The sequence below is a fragment of the Gymnoscopelus microlampas genome (assembly GCF_963454915.1).
Source record: "Gymnoscopelus microlampas genome assembly, chromosome: 20".
Taxonomy (NCBI): domain Eukaryota; kingdom Metazoa; phylum Chordata; class Actinopteri; order Myctophiformes; family Myctophidae; genus Gymnoscopelus; species Gymnoscopelus microlampas.
The window spans coordinates 25973336-25996907 of record NC_139957.1 but is presented as its reverse complement, the minus strand read 5'-3'; the positions used below and the strand labels follow the sequence as shown (position 1 = coordinate 25996907).

Here is a 23572-nt window from a genome sequence, read left to right as displayed (position 1 = left end):
TATTCAAGATTTCTAATCTACACCTCTATATAAACAAGGTAACACAAACAAAATGAAAACTACTTCACATATAAACTTACAACTCCACAAACATTCTCACAGATTTTAGTGCACCACTATGAATGAGGAACTTACAGTATACGTCATAACTTCAGGAGAAAACAAAAATAGCTTTTTATTTCATTCTTTTTAAATTATGCTTCCAATGCATATATTCATCACAGACAAAACACACAACAAATGAAACAAAAACATAATTCCAGTGGGGCCAAAATGTGTCAGTTTATTTTGGTAGCATTTACCCTTTAACCACCTGAGTGCTAGGTCACTTGAGAGACCAATACTGATGGGTAAAACCTGCTGTCGTTTGGATCGTTAGAGGAATGTTTCTTCGAAGAAGAAAAAGAAGAGATACGACTTGACATTAACAGGTGGAAAGGTAGTTAGTAGATAAATACAATGAATGCCCTGCTACAAGAGTAGCGCGTCAAAAACAGCAGAGCTTGTAGATCAGCTGTTTTTGGTGCGCGACATCGTCGTATTGTTAAGTATTCATCAGACTAGGAAAGGCACTAAGACAGGGCCACAGACAGCACAGTGTGGTCCAATCAGAAGGCGGGAAACATTAGGGTAGAGCGAAGGAAAAAAGTTATCAGCTAATCAAATATAGAGCCAACTTTACCATTAAACTGAAGCTTAAATTTCTCACTTTGGTCAAATCTGTTCCAGTTATATATATATATATATATATATATATATATATATATATATATATATATATATATATATATATATATATATATATAAATAACTTGTGTGCTGAAAGCGCATGGGCTTTTAGTTTAATGCTGCACCTAAAGCTTTTGGGTGAGAGAAAGGGGAGACAGAAAATTGGCCCTTGAATGATACAAAAATATATATCTTTTTTTTTTAAAAGTCACAAAAGGCACTTGTTAGTCAAGTGAAATGCATTGTGCTCAGGAAAAAATAACGTTCCACTTGATGTTCTTTTCATCAGCTCAATTTTACGAGGCGAGCCTTTAAAAACCTCGCCGACATAAAAAAGCAACACTTGTGCTGGTGACAGCATAAATACACCCACTGCTAATGGATGGATCTTAGCCACGGTTATTCGATACAGAACAGCCAATAAAAAACATGGGAAGCCAATTAAATTCTGCATAGATGCAGAAAGCGTACGCTTTCAGAACTCATTTATAAAACATGGCTCTAAATTCAGACGAAAGGAAACGGGTTTGATTGGCAGCTGGTCATTCAATATCTGTCTCTGGCTTTGCTGGTGTACAAGCAGGTTGTTGTGCTGTAGGACGAAAACACCCATTTTCAAATCAAAGAAAACAAAATGAAATGTTAATTTCAGACAGGAAAGAATGAGTCAGGTGTTAGACACTTTAATTGGTGTTTTCTTGCCGAGGCGTGAAAGGGAATTAGAATGGTTAAGGTCAAGGTTTGCTTCTGTTGTGCACTTGGAAAAGAAAAATAAACAAAATTAAATTAGAAAAAGAACTGGAGGCATCACTCGGTGCGTTATTAAAGTAATAAGGAGATTAATGAAGTTAATTTCTTTGCTTGTGTGTCAGTGTCAAAAACTGAAATTAGTGAAGGACGAGTGAGAGAAGCAAAAGAGTAGAACAGTGAAGAGCTGAATGAACCCCGGGACGGCTACACTGACACATTAGTAGAATGAATAACACACACGCTGGCTGGGATTCAGACGGGGCTCCCACAAGGAAGTTTTTTTTTTAAATAAAGCTCACAATAAATACTATCTAGCTGAATGCCACATTATCATGTCTAATGGAAAGAACTGTCAGAAATTGATCCCAAAGTTTCACATTGGCTACTCTTCATTTGCATCTTCAAAATGTGGGATGACTTTGATGGTTATAGATATGTACAACAGAAGCACTATGCTTTGTTTCTTATTATTTATTATTACCAATGCTGTCTGATGTGCCAGTTATTACCCAGTATGTCAATAAAACCACTGTTGGTTTAACAACTCATGGAAGGACTTGTATTGCTAGTAATTTATAAAACAATAGTGAAATATTGCCAGCTTCAGACCAGCCCACTCATCTTAGATTTGTTCCAAATCTAGATGTGGATCAGCGTAAACGGCTTCCTACCCTCTACAACATGGTGATGAGTCAAGATCATCAGCTACAGGTAAAATAAATCCCTTTGTGATGACTAGGCATATTATGCAGTAACACTGTATAATAATGGGCAGCATTTTGCATAGCACACAGAAAAAGACTAGCCCTGCTAACTAAATAAAGGGCTAAGCAGAGGAAACCTTCAGTAAGTAAACCCATACGGTCTGACATATCAATATATGGAGGTAAAACATTTATTTGTTGAGAAAATTATAACAAATCTATTTACTCAGAGTGTTTGGTTGAAGACAACTGACTGACCCTGAGAATGGCAGTCGCTCTTGTGTAAAGCCTGATTCATACTTCACGGCACGGCGGTGTCAAGTGCAAAAAATAGCAGACCTACAAGCTCAAAATGTGTCACATACATGACGCGTTGTGATCTTGTAGGTATGCATTTTCGCCACACAATAAAGCAGAAAGTTGGCTTAAGCCACTGTTACAGTACAACCCATTTGTTTCTCAATACAACACTTCCCATGTTGCGGAGGAGGGGAGAGACGGACAGGTCTGTCTCCCAGACTCATGCTCAATTTAAACGGCGTCATACAACAATGTGGCTCACTGAAAATAGCCCTTTTACAAGGTCGCAAAGGCGACACGATGTGAGCTTGCAAATCGGCCATTTTTGGCGAGTGACACCATCATACGACGGCACATAAATCAGGTTCCACTGACATTGAAAGACGGGGATAACCAGCGAGAACGGTCCCCCACAGAGACGAACGAGAGCAAGTAGTGGTGTTGGAACTGAAGGGAGAGTGTCAGCACATTTCTGTTTATTTCCAGCAACAAAGGTGAGAGCGCGTGAGCAGGAGTGAGGGACGGATATCGGCTCGTGCACAGTTTCCAGTTAGGCTGTGTGAGTGCGTTTTTGTGCGGTGAGTGAATATGTCTTTATTGTTTGTGTTTTGTGAAAGTGTTCCTTAATGTCTTGCAAATGTCCTATATACGTACAGCATGTTGAAAGAGAGCTTTTGCATGTGTACATGTAACTGGTGTGTGTGTGTGTGTGTGTGTGTGTGTGTGTGTGTGTGTGTGTGTGTGTGTGTGTGTGTGTGTGTGTGTGTGTGTGTGTGTGTGTGTGTGTGTGTGTGTGTGTGTGTGTGTGTGTGTGTTTTGTCAGTCAGTGTAAGTGATGGCGGCCAGACACCAGTTTTAATTTTGTTAGTCCGTGAACCAGACCAAAGTAGTACATTCATGAAACTGGTTAAAAACACAAGACAAAAATATCAGCAAGTTAGTAAAATTTCTTACTAAGAATGTTTTATTAAAATAAATGCCAAGAGGTTAATAAGAAAAAAAAAAAAGAATAACAGCATACACCATGAAAACTAAATGCAAGCATGTAAAAATACTTATGACAAGGAAACTAATAAAGTCGCTAATGAGTTAAACAAGCTAGGTTTTTGGCAAGAAAAACAAAACAAAATATAACTAGGAAAGGCAACACTCCCCACAAGAGACAGTTTTGAAGATGTAAGAGAGAGGGGTAGTGTAGGGGGGAGAGAGTAGAGGGGGCATTTAGAAAAAAAAGGTGGGAAAAGGAAAATAAAAGTTGCAGTGGGTTTCATCAAAAACAAAAGAAAAAAAGGAGTCAGAAAAATGATTTATAATATACATATAAAATGAGATTAGAAAAATACATTATAAACCTGTAACAATGGCTGTTAATTACATTATCATACATGTAGTAGGCAGGCCAGAGAGAGTACGGTAGGTATAGAGTTCACCATTCACCTGATGGGACGTTTATCCAGCCTTTTACAATGACACAGCACGTTGTAACATTGCAGAGGGAATTTTCTTAATACTGTCAAATGCTGAATTGTCATCTCTTGCTCCACTTTTTAATATTGCATTTCTCTCTTTTTTTTCTCAAAATAGATAACACTGAAAAAACGAATTCATTTGACCTCTTGGTGTAACAGCAAGATGGAGGAAATCTTTAACAGAACAGACTGCCAGGGGTGGTTGTCAGGACCTAGGAATTCCTTGAATCAATCTTAACTGTTTTTTTTTTCTTTCTTGTTAGCTTTTAAGGAGGAAAAAAAATCAGTAGTTTCAACAACTGAAAACTCTTTGGTTGTGAGATGGAGCTGGTTAAGGGCTTGATTCAATAGCCAGCAGCTTGGTTGCCAATGATTAAAATCATACGATTATGTTAAAGATTTGGGAATTGTATTGTCAATGGTATTATAGAGAAACATTGGCACTGATTGGATTGCTTTCAGTTTCCAGCTTTTGAAACAAACAAGAGGCATTCCCCAAGTTGGACGAACCCACCCCATTAAAATCAATTTCCTTTAACTGATTCTTTTTACTTTCAGCTTACGATCAAAGCATGTTCTGGCAGACTACTGCGTTGCTATTGGCAGTTCAATTTGTTCTTGGAAGAGTAAGTCACAGTCACCACACACACACACAGAAAAAAAAAATCAAAACTATAATAAAATCGTTACAAACCAAAAACACAGGAAATAAAAAGTGAACAACGGTTGCTCAAATGGCTGAGTAAAGGGCAGAAATAATTTCTTTTTCAAAAATCAAAATAAATTTCAGGAAGACAAAACCATGGCACATGTTTAGCTGGTCAAACGACTGCTATTCTTTTTGCATAGAATAACTATGGTAGCCCTGCAACATGGCAAGAGCTACCCTGCTCAAATCTTAGGAGTGCGTAACCACTTAGCCATTCCTAACTGCGCCATCCCGGTTGGTGCTGGATATTATTGAACATAATCTTAATACTTGGAAAACATAAACGACCGTCGATAAGGCACTTTGATTTCTTGACTCTTTTTTTAAACTTCTCTGGATGTTTGTCCAACTCTCTCAGCACAACACTTGGCTCTTATAACATCCCTAGGGTTTATCACTGTTTTGGTCTTCATTTTCCTAGCCAATAATAGCCATGGTAACACAGCGTTCTTCCTAACACCCTCCCTCCCCCAAAATACTGTTTTAAACTCCCCCCACTTTTTTTTTCTTTTTCATATTTTGTAACTGCAAGTTTGAGTATAAAAAAGCTAAAATTGCCAAAAATATATTTTCTTTTGTCTTCTCCAGCACCCTGTAAAATTGTCTAATTTTGTTCTCTTCTGTATTTATATATGCAATGACAGGTATCTACATTTTAATATATATATATATATATTTATATATATATATATATATATATATATATATATATATATATACACATACATACATACATATATATATAAATATATACATATATTATATATATATATATATATAAGGTATGTATAAAGCAATTTGAACAGGCAGGCATGGCTTTCACATCCTATTTTTTTTTTCTTGAGAAAATACTTAAAAATAAAAGCCCACAGGCTCAGGAGCTGGAATAGCATCACGTGGAGGGAGTGACACATTGTGGATGCGCTTTTACTTTGAAATGGTTTGTCAAGTGTGACAAAGAAAAGAAAGTTAACTCATTAATAAAAGTGACTAAAACGTATTTCTCTCATTTGCAGGTCAACTTGTTATCATGCCAACCTGATTATTGTGAAAAGGTTAAAAATTAAGTCATAAACACACAAAACACCAATTGGCCAAATGCTGAGATGCAAAAACAACAAAAGAGAGAAAATCAAAACAAAAAGTCCAAACAACAAAAAGGCAGAAATCAAAGAGGAAAGCATGTATGTGCAAAACCTCCCTGCCCAGTAATGTACTGTATAGCATCTTGAGTGAAGCCCAATTTATATTCTGTCGTGCGACAGTGTCGTGTACCAAAATTGGCGATCTACAAGATCACAGTGCATCGAGGATGCGACGCGTAGGGTAGCGTGTAGATCGAAAATGTTTGGCTTGTGACACCGTTGTACGAAAGAGCATAAATGAAGCATTAGTGTTAATTGTCGGTATGTCACTTCATAGGAAAGCTAGAGCACTGATGAGAGAACAATCTTCATCTAAAATGATTGGCTGTCTTTTTCCGGCTGAATGCAGGCACAACTTCACACCCTTTCCAAACCTAAAATTACCAAGAGAGCCCTCTGCAAGTTATAGATATAATTCAATAGGTAACCCTTTGGCTAAATATGCACACTAAATACTTTTTTTTTGTCTTTTAGATCACAGCTCATAATGCATTGAGATATTTTTGACTAAATACATCAGGCACTGTATAATGGATGCAGTGTGGGGTGGGGGCATAGTTATGGTCAGTAGCTAGCAGGTTATATGCACTGTTCCAATGTCCCCAAAACCGCAACACATCCTACTTTCAAAAATAGTATTAATAAAAATACGGACTCCTCATCCCAAATCTTTCCCTGCCCATCCTGACCTTTCCTAGCCACTTCCTAGTTTCAGCTACCTGGCCTGACGAGACTCTCTCACATAAGCTTGCCTTTTCTCAACCTGTGTATTTGTTTTTTTCTTGCTAGTCCTTCAAAAACAAAGCTAATTAGTGAGATGTGGACAATAGAGGCATTGAAATTAAAGTGAAGAAAGATGACTCAAAAGAGAGAGAGAGAGAGAGAGAAACAAACACAGAAATCATAAAAAGCTCCATTTGCATCAATTTAGCCATGCATTTTAAAAAACAGACAGCTGTTTTCAGCAGCACACCCAGAATGTGTCGGCTCATAATTATGTTTCAGAGCTCAATAACATCACTACTGTACATTAAAATGACAAAAAAACAGATATTAAACAAAGTTGGTGTGAGTGTTCTCTTTCCTTCCATTTCTTTTTCTTAATAAGCGGGTGTTGGATCGGAGTGGAAGGTGGGAGGGGGCGCTGAGGAGTTGTTTTTTTATTGTTGTTTTTTGTTTGTTTTTGGGGAGACAGGGTTACACATTAGAGGGGGGTTGATGTCATCATTATGAGACAGCATGGTGTTTGGGGTTCGGCTCCCATTTATAGCATTAATTCATATGGATGAGGTCACCAAATCACAACATTCTAGAAGTAGGGGATTTCTTTTGAGGGGGAGGGGGGGGTGTTAGAGGGTGGGGTTGGGCGGGGGTCATTATTGCTATATAATTCAGTGCAGATTCATGAGTCAAAAACAAACATCCACCCAGGATATGATTCATGAAGAAAAAGAAAGAGAAAGAATGGGAATTAAACTCAACGAACAGAGAGAAAAATAAAACAAATGAAAATCACACAACTTGTCAGGTTTTTTTGTTGTGTTTCTATGAAGGTTCTGTGTTCATTTCTTTTTTTTTTTGTCGTCGTTTTTTTCGTCATAACAGGTTAGGGTAACTGTACGGGGCAGGCGCCTCTCTCTCTCTTTCTTTCACACTTGCGTCCGAGAGGCTAGCAAAAGGCAATTACCAGTTAACTGATCAGCAGGCAGGCTTGGGGCAGCTCGTCATTGGGTGAAGAGTTCAGAGGTCAGAAGGTCATGTGTTAGTTGCCGGTGGCGGCTAGGTGGTTAGAAACAAAAAACAAAAACAAACAGAAAAAAAAGATAGAAAGGATATTAGTGTCAGCAAGAAGAGACTGGAATGACATCATTTTAACAATAAAATGAATGCAATCTCTTAATGTGGTTCCCCCTTCTATTAGCTATTATCTCCCGCCAAAAAGAGTCTAACCCCGCCTACGTCATCTGGTTTTAATCATGACGCCATAGGCTACATCACGATCCCAAAGCTACCAAGCCCCCAACCCTCAATCAGTTTGCTAAGGTGGGTTTAATTCAAGCGCTACATTATTGCCCCCAAGTACCAACAAACAGAAGCAAAGGTGTCACAAAACGGACAGACAAACAAACAAATAAAATAGTACAAAAATCTAGTGTTTTAGTTTCTTTCGAGTTGGAATGCAAGTTACGCACAGTGTGATTAGTGGTAAGGAGGACTTGGCGGTAACTAATGTTATGCGGTACAGTGACTATGGTAGGTGTTATGAATATGTGCAATAAATAGATGAATCGCTGTTTTCCGATTCTTTCTCTTTATTTATAAGTATATTTATATATATTTTTTTAATAATGTATATACAGGAGCATAAATACATTTGCTATAAAATGTTCAAATATAAAATGACAGTACCTCGTGTACAACTGAAATAGCATTAAAAAAAATATTTTGCCTGGATTTATTTTTTAATATATTTTTTTGATACAGTGGAGAGAATTGGAAGCTACTTCAGCTTATGTCTGTGCGTGTGTCTGTCTTCCATAGCGAAAATAAAATCCATAAAATGGAAAATGCAAACTCAGGGCAAGAAAAAAATAAACACGAGGCAGCCGATAGGCTAGTAAAATCATCTGTGTTAATTTATCCATTTGTACTCTCTCTGTAACTCAGAGTAGTACGAATGTAGCCAAATGGACCCTTACGCATCCCCTTGGACCCAAATGGACGTTTACGTGTCAAATTGGGCACATTTGTGCCCTCTCAAGAGTTAAATGAACACTGAGGATTTTACTGTGTACTGGTGTTCTCGCCCTACTCTGGGTCTCCTTTCTAAGCTGTACAATATTCAGCTGCTTCACTCCAGCGCTCCTTATGAGCAGAGGAGATAAATCATGTATGGAAACAGAGTCTGCCCTCTTTTAGGCTCTAATCTCACATCAGAGGAATGTCATAAAATAGCTTAAACACTGCCTGTGTAGGTACTACCTGTCCTGGGCCCACTACCATGCACAACCAATGCTTTTAAGATCACTTTTGCTGAGCTTCAATACGTATACACTTTTAATCTATCTAGAAGAAACACTGTAATGTAAACAACATGTGCATACCACAGTCAACCATTTAGCTGGTGTGCGGATGTATGGGGTAGGAAAGGTGGTAGGAAGAAATAATAATAATAATAATAATAATAATAACGGTAATAATAATAATAATGGAACACAGACAATATAAATTCCTGACTAAGGCATCATCAAGGCATTAAACAGAGCATTGCAATACAAGTCAATAGCAGAGTGTGTCTTAAAGAGACTAAACTGACCTCTGTCAGCGGTCACAATCCTTTGGTAAGGATGGACCCGCGTGTCATGCCGTCTCACTTTAGTAGCCATTGCACCTAGATCGCAACAGGTCCACAAGGTTAGAAACCATTCACTTTGAGGGAGAGAAAAGCCTGACTTATACTTCATCGTACGACGGTGTGTGCCAAAAATAGCAATTCTGCAAGCTTATAGATCTGCTATTTTCGGCATGTGACACCGCCATACGACGGCATATAAATTAAGCAAAACAGTCATCTTTTACAGTAATCACATTCACATTTTGTTTTGTTACCACGTCATTTATACTGCTCAGCTTATACAATAATACACAGGACAATAACAATAACATTATACAGAATATAATACATATAGACACAATACAGACATCTTTTTGACTAAAAAATGTGGTAGAAAAGAAATATAATAATACACACTTTCTTTTACTTGGTATTTAGAAATGTATAACTTAAGGTAATAACAATTCCACAGTGCTCAGGGTTGTTCAGAGATTGGGGTGGGCGGGTGGAGTGGGTGGGGTAGGTAAAAGGCTCTCAGGTTATCGGCAAAAATAGTGTGATGCTTCCTGTTGTGTGGATCCAGAGGGGGGCTGAGGAAGACTTAGGTGAAGTCCACTTATCTTATGTAATAAAAAACACTTGAACCCCAGCAGCCATATTCTGGGGGGAATGTGGATGCTGGACACTTGAATACTCCAATACGTGGTTAGCCAAAAGTATTTTTGCCGAAGAGATTTGGTGTGGAGGGGGAAAAAAGCGATCCAAGTACAGAGCCAACTCGGGTCCAATTTACTAAGCCCAGAGGGTTTAAGTGGTTAAACAGAGCCAGACTCCTCCCTGCCTCTCTAGCGCCAAATCCTTATCTTCTGCCATTTCACCAGTTCTTAAGTTCCTAAGATGATCGGCTGCTTGCCGATGGCCGAGGCAGTCATTTAGCCTCGTTGTAGTATTTGTTACAAATTACTTTAGTCTTTCCCGTGTGTGTGGCAACTCAAATAGTTGCAAAACAAAACTATACTGTGTCAACACTTCTATAGGCTATGTGTTCCTGTAATGAGTGGAGGGAGGTGTGTGTCTTTGCATACAAATTTAGATCTTAAAGGCTGAGATAGCAGAGAGATATGAAATATGGAGAAGGCAAAGCTCTCGAATGTAATGGCTCACTATGAAAAATAAAAAAAACAAAAACTAAGTGTTGCAAAGAGCTAGCAAAGGAACTCTGCACAGCAGGATGCCATTTTAGCACTCTGGAGGTCATCTCTCTCCAGCTTTTATGCAACGGCGTCAATATTTTAGATTTCGTTTTGCTGCCAGGAAGGATGGCCCTTGTCGGCTCTGGTACGGGGCCAAGGATTGAAGAGCGATGTGGCTACTGCCATATTTCTCCTCTCTTCATTACAGTGAAAGCCTTTAGAGAGATTTGTGTGCTGAGCCTTCATTGGCTAAATGGTGGGCAGGGCCATTGGACCCGTAATACGGGTCACTGTGACAACGCCCCGATGCAGCAGAGCAAAAACTACTCCCAGTACTTGACGCAGTACGGGAAAGGGGACAAGAAAAGATAAATAAATAGGTGAGCCCGTTTTGAAAGAAGTTGAAAGAGTGAGTTAGTTTGAAAAGGTTTTATTCTGGAGTTGTCAGGGGAAAACTGAGCGTGTGTACTTCCAAGCTTTGACTGACTACACTGCCACCTCCATGCTACTCTGAAGCAGCAGATGGCAAGTTTCGTTAGACTTGCTGCAGCCTAGCCTTGCTAGGTACAGTCCAGTGTTGCCATCTCTGCTTATTATAATCGTCGTTGGGCTTGTTTTTCTGTCAAGTTGCTTGTAAATATTGGTAGGGTTGCGGGTTGCGTTTTTTTGGGCTTGTTTTTAAAGTGTAGTTGCTTATTTGGGCTTCCTTCCAAATGTTTTAATTATTGTTAAAGCAATCATTAAGGACCCCCAAATTAATGTATTTGTCCATAGCGCAGACCCTCATCTGAAAATATGTTTTGTCAAGGACCCCCCCATACCAGATTTGTGCCAAATATTTCACATTTATTTAAAGATTTTTTGAAAAGAGCAGATCTGGCAACACTGGCAAAGGCAGCGGAGCCAATTGTGTGAGCATGCACACACGCACGTGTTTGTGTGTGTTCCACTGGGGCTCTGTTGCTGAAGGCACCGATCGATGGCGTGAGTAAATAAAATGCACTAAGCTGGTGTAACCCTGAGAGTTAAAGAGAGAAAAGCCAGTCAGCTGCTCCTCTCTGCTCCACACCGGGCTCAAACACACACACACACACACACAGGTCAGTGGGAATAGCACTTTGTGTGTCCGATGGTACAGTCGGCACCTGAGGCGCAACGCACTGTTAAAGGGAGGGGAACACCCGCCGATAAAGGCATCTGGTTTGCGTTGCATGTACATCTGTTACAGTTGAACAGCATTGTCATGCAAACATGACAATTGTTGATCTATAGATACATCTACATATATATACGCACACACACACACACACATATATATATATACTGTGTATGTGGTCAGCTATATATATATATATATATATATATCTCTCTCTCTCTTTGGTATGTGTTAAGTTAAAAGCACTGTGGAGCGTGCGTTTGACATTAAGCGTACGCTTGACATACAAACTAAGGGGGAATGTCAGGTATTAGCGGTGGGCTGGAGTTCAATAGGGGTGAAACTAAGACATTGAAGCATAGAGGCTGGCAGGAAAAAAAAAAGAAAAGAAATTTAATGAACATCCCCAACGGGAGGGAGAGAGAGCGAGAGGGACTTTCTGCAGGCATCAAGGCCTGCCTGCAGAGGACAGCACAAAGGAATGATTTCAAAAGCTTCAGAAATCCGGGGGGATCTACCAGCAGACTGGATATGCCTCCAGGCCAGTGCATGAAAGGGTTAGAGTGCAGGCGGTGGTGTGTGCGCGTGCGCGCATGCGTGCGTGTGATCGCGTCTCGTATCGGTGTGCACGCTTCGGATCGAGGCGCTTCCTCTCGATGTCAACCTTGCAGAGCAGAACCATCTTGAGTGTTGACTGTTAACTGGGGAAGTGAAACGCTGACAAACAGCCTCGCTTTAAGACCTTGAATGAACTAAAAAAAAAAACAGAAAAAAAAAAACAGAACCAAAGATCCTTCGCCCCTCCTTTTCCTTTGCCTTTTGTCCGTGACCACCAACCACCACCATCACCTCCACCCTTGTGAGTGTGTCTGTTTTTTTTTTTTCACTCTTCAGGTGGACACGACATATTTACCTTTCATAAAGTCCTGATTGTGTTGGCTCATGGAAGCCGCGTCCAGCATCCCAGCCCCGGCGTAAAACAAGCCCTCCTGTCCTGGCTGGGAAAAGGCTGCTGCTGCACCCATGCTGCCCCAGGGTCTCTTACCTAGAACCCCACTGTGCTCGATGGGGTACTCCAGCAGAGAGGTGGGTGCCAGGGCGTAGGGGTAGTCGTAGGGGGAGGTGTAGATGAGCCCGCCTTCCGGCCCGGGAGGCATCAGGGCGGGCGTGCCATTGGGCATCATGGTTGCCATCTGCGCGGGCCGGATGATGTTCATGATGGGGCCGCCGCCGGGCGTCGGGGGCCGCATGTGCGCCTGTGGAGGCAAGACTTGGCCCGGGGGGCCCGCTATGAGGCGCTGGCCTTGGGCAGCTGCCGCCGCCGCTGCAAGAGAAAACGCAAGGGGGGCTGCCATAAGCCAGAGAGTGAAGGACAGCAGAGAGGGAGAGAGAGAGAGAGAGAGCGAGAGACAAAAGACAAAGTGTGGTGGTGCAGTTGATTATAATTACAGGTGGAGGAGGAAAATAGCGAGAGGGAAAATACAAAAGCAGGAAGGAGGAGGAGTGGCAGGGAGAACAAGGGAGAGGAGCAAAAAGGGAAATTAATCCATGCAAATGATCACAGTGTTGACCCACAGAAGCCAAAATGTGCTGCAAAATGACATTCAACATGACAAAAAAAAAAGCCCTTACACCCAAAACACAAAAAAGCATACAATGCAGCAATTGCAATCATCCCAATGCACAGCTAAAATTCAAGCATACCAATCACCATGGCAACTAAGGCTACACATAAATGTATTGCAATATGTGATCAAACAGGTTTCAGGACACATGGGAGGAGGACAAACAGAAATGGATCAATTCACCATAGAGAGGAGAGCTGGGATCACACATCATGGTATTGGAATTTGATATGTGGTCATAATGCTGATGTGTCATTCTTAAGTTGTTAGCCATTTCAGTAAACGTTACTCCTCTCGATGGCCAGCAGTCCATTTCTGTTCGGGAAACACAAATAAAATGCATTTCCAATTGGTGTTGCATTTCGTCGGTCGGGCAGAAATCTTGGATCTCCATATTTCAACATTTATTTTTCTTCCATAAATGAATACCCAATTTCGTCATGTGACAGTGTATAATCACATGCCATAAATATGGGTGCCAGGTTCAAAGTGGTTAAGTCTGTCTGTGGGATTTATACATTTAAACAATGAAAAATATTAACAAGAAATTGTGACTTAATAATTACTACATTGGATTCATTGGAACACAGGATATTTTCCCCCCATTTCTTAAATTTAGGGTTTTGGACATACAAGGTTTTGCCCAACAGCAATGATTTGCGACACATACGCATCCCCAAAAGGAGGTTGCCAGAACAAATGGTTCACACAGTAGATAATACAATCTAATTACAATGGTCAAGTCATGGGCTAATTCATTAATCCTAAATTGCTCAGGTCTATAAGTTTTCAATTTGACAGCCAATTGAGTTTCACACCTTTATTTAATTTCATATTAATAAACTTGAACCATGGCATTTCTAAAAATAAAAACAAATGTATTATCATGAAAAACAACACAGAGTAAGGGTCCCAGACAATACCACCACCAAGCAGCCACCAAAGACAGAGGCTTTGGGCCAGTATGGGCTATGCGTTTACACAGAAGGACCAAGGAAACAATATATCTGTGTGATCCAGGGACAAAACCAGTGTGGATGCGTGAGCTACAGTATACAGTTACTGTCATGCAGAGACAAGCGCGTGGGATTCATCATTCTGCAGTGCACTGAATGCTTAAAGGGTACCCATCGTAGGAGTGACGCAGAGCAATTGCATTTGGATGGCAGGGGAAGGGGATGGATGGATGGAGGGATGTATGAAGAGAGAGCAAGAGATAGAGATAGAGATAGAAAGAGCGATAGTAAAGACCGATATTGAGGCTGTGCTGTGTGTGTTCTTTGATTGGACGAATGGACACAGGAATCGTGAGTAGGGATTTCGAGAATAGCTTTATGATGTGTATTCAGTAAGATCAGTAAAGCTTGTGCTAACATCAGTTAGTGATCAGATATATAGTTACAATGTCTCTTATTTGGCACTTCGTTTTCAATTTGGTCAGTGAGGTTAACAGATTAGACGAGGTGTGTAATCTACATTTCTATGGTCCCACTTAGATGGACGGAATTATGCGAGTGTGCAATATGCGTGCTTACGTGTCTTGATGTTGGTGTCTCTGTATGTCCCGTTGAGAATCGCCAGCTCCATCAGCTGCATTTTCTTCAAATTATCCTCTCCCTCCGCCTGCAAGACCACAAAAAAATAAAAACAACAACTATGAAGATGCACGTGCATAAACAAACCGCATGCAAATGACATACTAGTTAAGACATCAACACCCCTCCCCCCTTCACAGCCCATTGGAGACAATCAATCAGTGTTGAGCGTTGTTGAAAGGGGACAGAGACGCAGGCTAAATCGTTTGGACTGAATGCGAAGCGTGGGTCCGTTCTTCCGTTCTCTACAAACACCAGTTGCACAGGGGTGGGATGTTGTGTTGGTTGGGCCCTCGGGCGAAAAACAAGAGATGGCGATAAGCAGAAGCAGCGCCGTCACGGCAGAGTGCTTTCCGTTGTTGCTAAACCGCTGACAGACGTTAAGAAGCGCGAATGCATATTCATAATCCATATCAAGACGATAATTGCTGTAATTTTCCTTTGTTCCCTTGCGCGCAATCAAATGCGCAATAACCGCCCCGGCTAATGTCAGTCCCGTCAATTAATGTTTGGATAAATAAATACAAAAGCAGCAGCCACCATCATTATCGCCAAATTAGGGGACCGAAATTATTCACGGAAAGCAATTAAGATAGAACCCCTCCTCCCACTCACATCCCATTCATCCATCCATCTACAACCCGCCCCCCCACCCTCACTTCCTCTCCCTACCCGCTCCATTTCCCCTGAAGCTGGCGAGCACTCAATAACCATGACAACGCTAAAGCCCCAGTGATTTTCCAGGTAATACATCATAATTTAAGCAGGTCCTTGTGTGTTAGTCACTCTGCAATCTGAAGGGTAGAGACGAAAAGATGGACAGACGAGGCCTTATTACTTAAACGCTAAGTTATTACAGCGAGTGCTTGAAATGAGACTTGGAAGGTTTGGTTTGCTACAAGGTGAGGAAATGTTTAGGAGACTTGTTCATATGCACGTGCGTATTATGTACACACTAAGGCAGTGGTTCCAAACCTTTTCTGGATCAGGGCCCACTTGGGGCCCACCAATCTGACCACTTAAGTGGTGAGATAGGTGGGCCACGTACATTTTCAGAGCATGTTTATTTTTATGATCTATCAATTGACTGTGTTACAGCTTGGATCAATGAAACTGACATGGTATACTCTCAGTTACTATTTATCGGTATCACACTGTAAACAGATTTTTCAAGGTTTTAAAGAAAGATTTTTATTAATGTTCGATCAAATCAAATCTTTTTTTAAATGTATTTTTTATTCCAGTATCCCACCAGCACAGCTTGGGAATCCACACACACACACACACACACACACACACACACACACACACACACACACACACACACACACACACACACACACACACACACACACACACACACACACACACACACACACACACACACACACACACACACACACACACGTCGGAACCCATAAGTGGTGGCAGTAATGAAGGCACAGGGGCAGACAGTGATCCTCCCCCATATCTCAATTTGATCTGTGTGTGTAGCCTGTGTGTTGGAGTAATTCACAGTTCAGCAGCAGTGTGCCATGCTATTCAGGAGGTAAGGCAAGACAGATGTTGAAGCAGAGAAAGAAAGAAGGAGAGATGGGTTGGGGGGGGGGGGGGGGGGGAGAAAGAAGACTCAGAGTTAAGCCCTCCCCTGAGATTCCTCTTCAAGGTATGGACTGTCTGTGGTGTGTGAGAGAGAGAGAGAGACAGACACACAGAGAGATAGACAGAAACAAAGAGAGAGGGTTCCGTTGAGAACAAGAAAAAGTGAGAGTCTGATAAAGAGTAAGGCTAGAGCTTCACAGTAGACAGGTGAGTGTATAAGTGCGTACATGTGTGTAAATGCGTCAGGTTAGTGCACTTCACAGCTCCCACTTAAGGTGAGGAATCTCTCCCTCTCCACTCTCTTCTACTAAGGACAGTGTTAAGTGGCAAACAAATATTTCCAAAGTTACAGCACTTTCCCCTGCTATTAGTCAATGCACCAGTGGATGTATTATCCATTGTGGTTTCCCTAATATCAACCCAAAAGTGATGTTAACCACACACACACACACACCCTTGTCAGCATCCTCTTCAATATTAGAGGTGAGATAAGCACCACTTGCCCTGCAGAGCTGTGATGAGCACACAAGGCTAATTAAACATGGCCTGAGTTGCTGGCTAACAAGGCTAGCACTAGCAAGCTAACCCACCCCAAAGGAGGTAAACTCACTGTCAATTAGGGTTGTGGTTCTGACGCTACTACTGCACATAAAAAAATTATACAAAATACATAATTTAGAAATTTGGCTGAACCACAATGTACCCATTACAGGCCTCTATTGTATGTTTGTTGGCATTGCAGACTTAAACCAATCCCACAACCCTGCAGGTCTACAGAGCTACATATGCTAAATAAAACAATTACAGACTAGACAAACAAACAAACAAATACAGCAGATAAATGACTTGACTTCAAGGGCAGAGACAGTTTTTGTTTTACGTCCTGCCCCTGTCTGTCTACAGTACATCGCTCTTCTCCCTTCCTTCCACCCCTCCCTTGGTCTCTCACTCTCTCTCTCTCCCAAAAGTGTGTCAGTGGTTCTTTGGAAGTCAGCCAAAACGGAGAAATGACTGAGGGGAGGAGAAAAAGCACAACATAAACATGAATCTACTTGCTATATATCGTGGGGAGGTGGCTGACAACATGTCAAATGATGCCCTTCTATCCTGTATGCAGAGCTATAGAAACCATAGCAGTTATTATACCCATTTGGTGGTTTAACGTGGATCATAATATCTAGCAGCTCTGCCCAGAACTCCAGTGGGATACATAACACTAGCCAATAGTAATGTCCGTTGCAGGTTCCAGTTTAGTGCTTAATCCATTCCTTTTTTTTTATGTGCCCACAAACATAAGATATTGAAGAATAAGACGGATGTACACGTTTAGATGATTACCCTTCAGTTTTTGTCACCTTCTTAATGAAATGCTAAACTGGAATCAGCTATTAAGACTATGCTGCAATGCATTTATGGTTTATGTAAAAGCACAGAATAGGGCTGCCTGGGCTACTGTCATACATCATAGGTTGGTGTAAACTGAGTCATGTGTGCATGAGACACATTCTCACACACACACACACACACACACAGTCTCCAAACATAAAATGAGCCTTGCTGTATACGTTACAATGTATACTTCATTGTGTACCAGTGTCCCCCACCAAATAGAGCAGATCTCACAACGAGTTGGGATTCGCTGAGCTTGTAGATCGGCTATTTTCATATAAATCAGGCTTTATAGTGTAATACTGTAGGAGTAGGTAGTTGTCAGGACCAGTGAGCTCTGCCAGTCTCAGTGCAAACTGGACAGCGTCCATTAGAAGCTGGGCTATGTTGGACTGAATAACCGTCACTAGGTTGGCCAAGAAGCGACGTGTGGACGCTTCACGATGTGGCAGAGCTTTTAAAAATACACAGAATAGTGGATTCAAGTTGTGGAAGCAAGGGATTTGTGGGGGTCGCAGAGGAAGAGGAATGAAATAACTGGTAGCTGTTTAGAAAAGATGGGGATGTCCTTGACAAGCTCAGGCTGTGTGTGTGTGTGGGGTTGTGTGTGTGAGCTAGCTGTCTATTGTTCAGAAGCAGTATATATATGCTGGGATGTGAGTGTGAGAGCTGCCTGGTGTCACAGTGTGTTCGTGTGTGTGTGTGTGTGTGTGTGTGTGTGTGTGTGTGTGTGTGATGTATGATGATGGATCTGGAGGGTTGGGGGGGTTAAATGGGCGCTGGGGAAGAGCGTGCCATCATCCATCCACCTCTGCATAGGTGGCACAGCGCCTGTTGAGACGAGAGCGAGGCAAAATAGAGGGCAGCGAGAGGGGAAGAGCACAGATGCTGCTGCAGCTAGGATGAGCTGTGTACTCGCGTGTGCATGTGTGTGTGTGTGTCCTCTCTCCGTTCTCGCTGATACAGCGCCATCCCATCAGTACGCACAGTTTGTTAGGAAAATCCCACACAGCCAGGGAGATCATTTCTGTTTTATAACCATAATGTGGGCAACGATGTCTCCGTCCAGTTACAGATTCCACTAATGCTGCACGCACCTGCGTTAGTCCCTTCATTTAGTGGATAGGAAGTAGTAAGGTTATGATGAATGACGATGACTATCCATCAATAAGAACACTTTCTTTGGTCGTTCACCAGTAATCTTTGATTCATTGGTCTAGAAATTGGAATCAGTCCACTGTAGTGAATGAGTCATTTATAGTGCAATGCCCATTGCCAGTCTATGACGTTTGCACTATAACAAGTTTTCTGAAAAATGTCAAATATTTATTCATAAATTACAACAAATGTATGTTGCTATATACTGTACATAGCAACAAGAACCCCAAAAGGTATAGCTACAAATATGGGTTCCCACAATGGGTTATTTGAGCACACACACACACACACGGTTTTAAATTGTTCAAAATAAAATGCAACTACTAGACATTTTGAAAATAAGCTCTTCTCTCTCTCCAGTGCATTCACTGTAAAGACTGAAACTGTGGAATGCAATACCGAAAGGCTTGCATATATAAATGATCAGACAGCCCACATATGCCATTTGAAAGAGACCTTTTTATGAATGTTACCACAGAATGTACAACATTGTTTACAAAAGGATGCACAAAACGATAACGTACATAAGGCATAGACTAGAGGGAATGTGGAAACAGACCCCTACATTAGTGAGGTGCTGGCTATGAACAAGGGTTATTATAGTCAACTAAAACTAAGAGTACAACTAAAAGGGGAACATTAATTTTGATAAAAGAAACTAAAATCAAAACTAACGTACAAAACAACTAAAATGAACAATGTAAAACAAATAGTATGTATAGTAAACTGTATACTGTATGTATCCTGTATATAGCAGGTAAAATCTGCGTAGTTTCAGTTTACCTGCCTCAATGTGCACTATGGTCAAACCTTGTGTAACAGACTGGCTTTGCTAATATGGGACATTTATTATAAATAACACATTATGCTAATCATATCTGTGATCTTCCATCCTACCTTAAATAAATATACCTGAAAAACTAAGACCTCTAGTGGAAACAGAAGTCCTAAACAGTCAGACGTAGCAATCATCAAGCTTCACCTGCTGAGCAACACAAAACACAAGGCGGATGGTCCTCAGCGCAGCTGACTGTGACATCACATCAAATAAAGTGTTAACCCATTAGAACCGGGATCTGTCATTTTAGATTTTAACCATTATTTTATAATAAAAAGTGTGACTATTTGTGCAAATCTTTGAATATATATTTTTTAAGCGAACATTTGTCAAATATTTTGTTCCAGGGACATTCAGAAGCAAAGATTTGAGTTGAAAATGTTGTTTTGTTGTATTCAAAGCTTTGCACAAATGTTCAAGATTTTTCAAAAATAGCAGATCAAGCTAGCCGAGCTTGTATATCTGCTATTTTTGAATAGCCCAAAGTATAAAATAATGGTTATAGCTCAAATCTGAAATTACACAGTATGCATTCCTGCATTGAATGTGTTTAAATCAGTGGCGTGTGAGTGTCGTAGCCGGTGAGGACTGGGTTAACTAAGTAAAGAGACTAGCCGCGGGTGACCGGGTCAGAGGCGCCGCACAGATGAATGTTTGATGAAGAGGAAGAAGGACAAGCAGTTGGATACTTTCCCATAGCTTTACTCAAGATGCCATCACAATTAACCTATTTTGTCCACAGCCTGTGTGCGTGTGTGTGTGCGTGCAGTGCAGACAGAGGATAAATAACGGGTGTTGTGTAGGCAGGATGAGGCAATGAGTTGCTAGGATTCCCGGTGGAGAAATGCTGGCCGGGTTACAGATACACAGGGATGAGAAAAGGAAGTTTTCCTTTACTGTCCCCATGTATCGCTCTGTCTCTTTCTCCTCTCTCTCTCTCTCACACACACAAACACACACACACACACACACACACACACACACACACACACACACACACACACACACACACACACACACACACACACACACACACACACACACACACACACACACACACACACACACACACACACACACACACACACACACACACACACACACACACACACACACACACACACATTCCTGTCTATCAGCGAAAAGCCACTCAATAATGCTGCTCTATCCACAGGAATCAGATTCAATCAATGAGGCCTATTTGTGAAATCAGCAGAGCGGTAAAAGCTATCAGGGAGGGAGGAGGAGGAGGGAGCTGTGTCCCACTGCCTACCTGACAACCCTGTGGATGCTAAATCGCAGTCATGCTTCTTGCTCTCTCTCCTCGTTCAGACGCGGCAGGCATAAGCGAACGTGCGCACACACACACACACACACACACACACAGAAGAAGGAGGGGATACACATCGTGCCAAATGTTGATAATGTTCAACATCTGTACAATGAAACCAATACAACTTTAACGGCGATGAAGGAAAAAACATAGGAAATCTAGCGTGTGTGATTGTGTCCCATAAGATGAAAAACAGATGTGAGGCTGTCTGACAGCGTTTATAGATACACACCCTCATTCTGACCCCTAAATCCCCCTACCCCCCCAAAAAAAACTACATCACCCACAGATAAACAAACAGGCGCCTGGATTAGGGCGGATGCGTTTTGCTCACGTCTGCAACACGAGTCATGGAGCCTTCGTTCATATCTGGCAAGAAGAGACAGAGCGCCTTTGAGACTCGCGGCTTGCAGAGATAGAATGACGATGAGAGAGACGGAGGGAGACAGAGGGAGGGAAAGGCTGAATTAAAGAGAGAGTAGGAGGGAGAGTATGTGCGGAGGGGCGAGTTCAAGATAGATCACTTGTGATTTTGTTTTGAGTTGGTAGAGATGGCGCGAGCGTGAGCGAGAGAGAGCGAGAGAGACGGGAAGAGGAGAGGAATTGTGAGGAAATATGAAAAGAAAGAAAGTACAAGACGGAGGGAGTGGTGAAAACCAATTTGTAGGTTCCCAAGTGGGCTGACACTGTGGCTGGAGGGCTACTTTCTTCACTAGCCTCTCTGCCAGTCATCACTAACAGGCAAAAACATGCGCGCACTCACACAGACACAATATTACAAGCACACACACGTCCAGATCCAACATATCATTGCTGTCAGAGGGAAAACCTATGTCCAAAACGCTACTTTTCAGGAAATGGAAAAAATAAACTGTGTTCCAATTGATTATGTAGTGATTATTTAGTCAAACTCTTGTTAATACTTCATTGGTTAAAGGTTTATAAAACCATCTGACAGCCACTTTCAACCTGGCATCCATATTTTAGGCTTGTTCATCAAAAAAAAATAGCGTAAAGAACAGATTTTACATTACAACATGGCACGATGCAACACATTGCTATTTTTGCTACTTTTTCCACAACACTATGCTACAAAGTATAAAACAGTGCATGAATTATGAAAACACATTAAACATTAAATATGGAGATACAAGGTTTCTGCCCGACAATGATGACAAACACACACACACACACACACACACACACACACACACACACACGTAAGCCTGAGTCGGGCCAGGGTCAGGTACTCTCCAAACTACTCCAATTACCTCAGCAGTAAACACCGCCAGCCCTGGATGTCTCCAGAGACACAGAGAAATGTAGAGAACTGGGGAATATGAGAGAGAGAGAGAGAGAAGAGAGTAGGGGGGGGGGGGGGCAAAGTGCAGTGGTCTGATTAAAGTAGTGGTTCTCAAAGTGAGGTCCGGCGACCCCCAGGGGTCCTTCGGGGAGTTACAGGAGGTCCCCTGCAGAACTTTGTGCTTGTAGATCTGCCTTTTTTTTTGTTATTAATTTGTCTTTTTTTTAACTAAATGTTATATTTTTAAAGCATTTTAACAACAAATCTTGTATGGGGGGTCCCTGGCATAACACGGAAGAGGATCCAAGGCCAGGCAAATAAATATCAATTTGGGTGTCCTTGACATGAAAAGGTTTGAGAACCACTGGATTAAAAGTAGAGGAAAGGAGGAAGGAGGAGCATTGAGGAGAGGAGGTACGTGAGGGAGAGCAGAGAGAAGGCGCGGAGGAGTGGATGACTTCATGTCGAGGGGGAGGCGACTGGCATGTACGGCAGCTGGCTTTTCTCGCTGCTGCAGCCCCCCCCTACCCACCCACCCGTCTCTCTCTCTCTCCCTCCTTTGGTTCCCTCCCAAACTCTAACATCTGGAGGAAAATGATTACTCTGTCCGCTCTGCCAAGACGACTTATCAACAATTCCACACTCTTCCAGAAAACAGAGGGGAGGAAGGAGGGGAGACAGTGATGGAGGCAGGAATGAATAGTTGTAGCGAGCCATAAAACACCTCCCAACTAAATGACTAACTGACAAACTGAAAGTTTAAGCGATTTAAGTCCACCACGGCAAACTTGTAAAGAGGATTGAGAGAAAACAAAATGAGCAAAAAAAGAAAAAGAAATCTCAACTGAATCCCAACCGATTTCAAAACAAACATGATTCCCATGTTCTCACAGGCAAGGCTGAATCAATTGGCTACCACAAGAAGGCAAGATGAAAAAGTTTTGAAGATTTCCGGTCCAATAAACAGCAGTGTTTAAGAAAGAGCTGGAGTAAGTGTGTTGTTTGTTCCTTCTCAAATATGCCCCTGCTCTTTCAAAGGCTATTTTCTTGCCCTCCCCGTCTTCACTTGGCTCTTGCAAGCGTATCTACCAGAGAATCGGGCCTCAACTGTATTTTTCCTTTTCCCTGAAGAGCAACAATGCAATCTCCTGCAACTCTCCTCTACGAATGTCTCAAACCTTCACAACACTCCCACAAAGCCTCTTTATTTCCCCCTTTACTCACTTCTCTCCCTCGCTCT

General features: G+C 41.6%; 1 protein-coding gene and 1 long non-coding RNA gene across 5 annotated transcripts in view; both read right to left on the bottom strand.

Moving 5' to 3' along the window:
• Positions 1-3424: 3424 nt before the first annotated feature.
• qkia (QKI, KH domain containing, RNA binding a) overlaps positions 3425-23572 on the bottom strand; it is a 90362-nt gene continuing 70214 nt past the window's right edge. The window contains exons 5-9 of one of the 4 annotated variants that reach the window (XM_084044222.1): positions 14650-14737; positions 13298-13429; positions 12403-12837; positions 9123-9197; positions 3425-7585 (exon numbers count right to left, since the gene is read on the bottom strand). In XM_084044222.1, the coding sequence (XP_083900348.1) occupies positions 7569-7585; positions 9123-9197; positions 12403-12837; positions 13298-13429; positions 14650-14737 (747 nt within the window). In that variant the 3' untranslated portion in view covers positions 3425-7568. The other 3 variants (XM_084044220.1, XM_084044221.1, XM_084044223.1) reach the window with 3 other exon arrangements.
• LOC311035779 lies at positions 9572-12396 on the bottom strand. The gene is made up of 2 exons (XR_014599774.1): positions 10170-12396; positions 9572-10110 (listed from the first exon to the last, which is right to left on the bottom strand). It is a non-coding gene; the product is annotated as an uncharacterized lncRNA (long non-coding RNA).